Below are 4,426 nucleotides of genomic sequence, written 5' to 3'. Positions count from 1 at the left end.
CTGCCCTCTCAACGTCGGTGGTTGCCCTCTCGAGAGCTAAAACCACTCTAAAGGGGGCCTCGGTCTCCCTAACAAAGGTCTCCACGACCCCATTTTTGTCCTTCGCTAGTAAACACTCAGACCTAAGTAAATAAAAAGATTTTTGTCTCTCGTGCTCGTCACCTTCTATCCTACCACCTCCCCTCGGTATGGGCCACACACCATATTATTGGGCGTTTGGCCCATCTCATGAACTAGAGCCGAGTGAACAAGACAAACAATTTCCTGTCTCTCACAATCGTTGGAGGAGTGGGAAATCGCTTCGAGGAGCCGGAGTGCAAGATTTCGTGGAGCTGGTGGATTACCGAACATGCTCTAAATATAATTTAATGTTCTTAATGCATAGCTTAAGATTAGATGGGTTTTAGAACAACACCTGAGTTAGTTGCAAGTTACTCTCCAAGAGCCATGATATTAGTGTTAGCACAAAGTTTATCACATCTTCATTCTCGATTATCCATGTGCAAAGAAAATAAAATGAATCATGAATCTATGAGATCATGACACAAAGACACATTCTAGAATGAGTCGATAATACACAAAATTTAGCCAACATGGAATATATCTGATACACATAAAAACCTAATTATAAAGAGCAATTAGAAAAAACAAATCCTTGAAGAATTAGATAACATTCAATAGGTTATTTCATGAAATATGGCACTATATACATGACATATTTAGATAGCAATTGGTAATAGAAGATTATGAATGAAACCGCCAATTTAATTTTTAAATTAACACTAAAACTACAACTAATTGAAATATAGTTGTGAATTTCATAAATCAAATAATATCTGTTACATGTAAATTTAAATATAAGTTTGATTTCTTAATGCATAGCTTAAGATTAGGTGGGTGATGGAACAACATCCAACATTAAGTGCAAGTTAGTCTCAAACGTCATGATATTGGTGATGCACAAATTTAGTAGCATTCCATTGTCGATTATGCAGGTTTAATTCAAAAGGGGAGCATGAGATTATGAGATGTTGGCACAGACACATCTATTGTTGGCTCACAACTGCAAAGCAATCAAAATGGTCAATATAAGATATAACACAATTTTATAATAATATATGTGAGCCCGATGCTAAGTAACATGTTTAAATTTAGTTGCATTCCATTGTCGATTATGCAGGTTTAATGCAAAAGCAACAGTTTCATTGATTATGATGCTGACACTACACCGCCGGCGTGCGACAAACAAAGAAATCAATCCATCTGCACTGAAAAATAAGTGTACTATCATTCATCTCGAGTGGCTTAAGGCCGTGATTCCAAGACTCGCAATGAAGACGTAAACCTAATCCGGCCTACTGGCCTCCATTATGACAAACATGACATGGCCGCTCCAAGAGTCCGGATCGTATATCACCTAGGATATGGCTCAGTAATCGTAACCTCATTCCAAGATACGTCATCTTCCGGTAATAAATCAGGTCGGCCATGCATGTAGCGGCGTTGCCCATCTCGTGGAGAAGCTGGAGATGGTGATTCTGTCCCAAAGAAGAATGCAGGCTGTGCCGGTGGCTGAAGCTCCATGGTGTCCCTTGTTAACATGAAAATGACGGTTGATATTTGAGGCCTGTCATCAGGGTCCGGTTGGACACACAGCAGCCCGATGTGGACGCACCGTAGCGCTTGGCTTCGAGGGTATCCATTGAGTGATTCGTCCATCATTTGTGATATTGTTCCTTTTGTCCAGTAATTCCACACCTGGTAGATGGTTAACATGGATGATGCTTTTAGATACAACAATATAAATGTTACAGTGTTCAAAGACACTAAAAACTGATGAAAATAAAGTAAATCCAGCACTTACATCACTAATGAGATTCACGGTATCCCCATAATCCGAACTGCAGTTCCTTCTCCTGGTTATAATTTCCAGGACTAGTACACCAAAACTGAAAATATCGATCTTGGGTGACACACTTCCGTGTACCGCGTACTCCGGTGCCATATAACCGCTGCAGAGGATGAGCAATTAGGCTTGGCAATGCACCTTCACGAAGTGAAATAGTTCATAATTACAAGTATATTTTTTTGTTCTTGCAAACTTCATTATACGCATTTGACTTACAGTGTTCCGGCAGCTCTAGTTGTTTGAGTATGAGTGTGACCTTCTTGTAGCAGCCTTGCCAATCCAAAGTCTGCGATTTTAGGATCCATCTCCTCGTCGAGAAGAATATTATTAGCTTTAAGGTCCCTGTGGATTATCCTTGGGCTCGAGTCCTCGTGAAGATACAATATTCCCTTGGCAATTCCAAGAATGATGTTGTACTGTTGCTCCCAGTTTAGAGTATTTTCCTCACTGGTATCTGTTGCCGAAAAGAATGATGTTCAACTTACATTAGATGATCCCGAAAGATAAATAAGGAGCGAAATAAAAATACTCACTTGCCTGAAGAAGTTTAAAAGAAAATAAAAAGCAGAGAATCAATCTTGGTTGTGTAACTTATTTGCTGGAAATACTACAGTAGTGATTTTTTTTCAATAAAATACAAGTAGTGAATGGAGAGGAAAATAAATACCGAAAAGAAAGTTGTCGAGGCTCCCATTCTTGATATATTCGTAAACAAGCAATGTATCGTCCCGATGCGAGCAAAACCCCTGTAATCTGACAAGATTCTTGTGCTGAAGCTCTGCCAATAGCACCACCTCATTGCGCAACTGATGCAAACCATGCTCTGTTGCTCCCAAGAGCTTCTTCACTGCTATTTCTTGCCCATCCGGCAGTATTCCCTAAAACATGCAAATTGTTTTTTAGACAAGGCCGGAATGAGCGATACATCGACTCCTTTTTCATTCGCTTTCTTGCTTGTTTTCATACCTTGTATACAATTCCATAACCACCTTCTCCAAGCTTATTTGCTGCTGAAAAGTTTCCGGTTGCCTCTTGCAGTGCCGGCAAATCGAAGATCAAGGCTCTCGCCATTTTCTTGAATGCTAGTGTCATATGAAAAGCAAGAAATGTTATCAGTAAACAAAAGTCCGGCTGTTGAACAGATGACATGCTAGATGCAGGGTTCTACTCACGATTATCATCTTCAGCGGTCTTAATTTTTCTCTTGAAGCAGATGAAAGCGAAAACTGATAGTAGAATCAATAACAAGACAACAGAAGAAGCAATGCCTGCATAGATTCCTGTTGCAGTTCTTGTGTTTCCTGAATGATGATAAAATCATAAAAGTAGAAGATAAATGCCTTACTTGTTCAGATAAGAAGGGGAACTGAAAGTGTGCTAGCTAGCTACTACTCCCTCCGTTTCAAAATAGATGACCCAACTTTTACTAAAGTTAGTACAAAGTTGAGTCATCTATTTTGGAACGGAGGGAGTACTAGCTACTACCTGCTCCATGCTCGGGAGGGACAGAAGGAGATGGCGGTGGCGGCGCCGGAAGCTGGAGCATTGCCTGACCGTCGTAGATGGGCCGCACGCTGTACCTCAGGATGCACCACGCTGAACCAGCCTCGATCCATCCGGGGTTAGTGCCGCCATCCAAGTAGGGTGTTGCCTCATCTTGGAGTCTCCGGAGGCAGCCGTCGCACTGCGCCGGCGCCAGATTGGGCATGCACTGCGCGAGGCCGTAAATCCTGGGGTTGAAGGCCACCTCGCCCGTGGCGAAGAACTTGCTTCTGATTGTCGAATTGCTGCTCGCCGCCGGAGACGGCGACGACACCGCGTGGTTGACCACGGCGGTGAGGATCGCACTGAGCGCGGCGCCGAACCAGGCGGCCGAAACCACGACGCTGGCCCGATCCGCGACAACGGAGAAAGTGATCTCACGGACCTGCCACTGGTCCGCGCCGAGGAAGTCGAGGAACCGCTGGACGGAGAAGCGCAGGACGCAGCCGTCCTCGTACATGGCGGCGCCCGTGTCGCCGGGGCAGCTTGCCTGCGCGTCGCCGAACGCCTTGGCCACGCACGCGCGGCAGGACGAGGCGTTCGTGCCGCCCCGGCAGAGGGCCATGCCGTAGACCAGGCCGGGCGCCGTGCCGACGGTGGCGGTGGCGAAGCCGTTTGGGGAGGTGGAGGCGTTGCCGGGGAGTCCCGCGGCGAGCAGCTTCAGGGTCGAGGGAAAGGTGCTGTTGGACGTTTGGGGGTTGCCGTCGCACTCCATTGAGGCTGACTCAGCCGGCGCCAGCAGGTGGGCCGAGATGATCATGGCGAGGACGGCGTAGCCGCCGGGGAGCATCGCCGTGGAAGCGCGCAGGGGGAGACCGGTGGACTGGCTCGTTTTTCTTTTGGCACGACGACAGAGCGGCGACGGCGACGGCGACGCACCATTTGTCATATCTTTTTCCACGAGTACGAGTGGGTACGCCAAAGGAGTCAAAGTTGATTGGCCACCTGCAGAGCCGCAATTTTGGGTGTGTGGTA

General features: G+C 45.8%; 1 protein-coding gene across 1 annotated transcript; it reads right to left on the bottom strand.

Annotated features, from left to right (window-relative positions):
* Nucleotides 1–1,181: 1,181 nt before the first annotated feature.
* Nucleotides 1,182–4,426, bottom strand: LOC109766242 (cysteine-rich receptor-like protein kinase 10). The gene is made up of 7 exons (XM_020325009.4): nt 3,395–4,426; nt 3,082–3,210; nt 2,876–2,991; nt 2,577–2,787; nt 2,126–2,363; nt 1,865–2,012; nt 1,182–1,758 (listed from the first exon to the last, which is right to left on the bottom strand). Exons 1-7 carry the CDS (start codon nt 4,338–4,340, stop codon nt 1,414–1,416), a joined length of 2,133 nt encoding a protein of 710 aa, XP_020180598.2. The 5' UTR covers nt 4,341–4,426; the 3' UTR covers nt 1,182–1,413.

The sequence above is a fragment of the Aegilops tauschii genome, chromosome 1 (genome assembly GCF_002575655.3).
Source record: "Aegilops tauschii subsp. strangulata cultivar AL8/78 chromosome 1, Aet v6.0, whole genome shotgun sequence".
Lineage (NCBI taxonomy): Eukaryota > Viridiplantae > Streptophyta > Magnoliopsida > Poales > Poaceae > Aegilops > Aegilops tauschii.
This window is presented reverse-complemented; position numbering and strand designations above follow the sequence as displayed.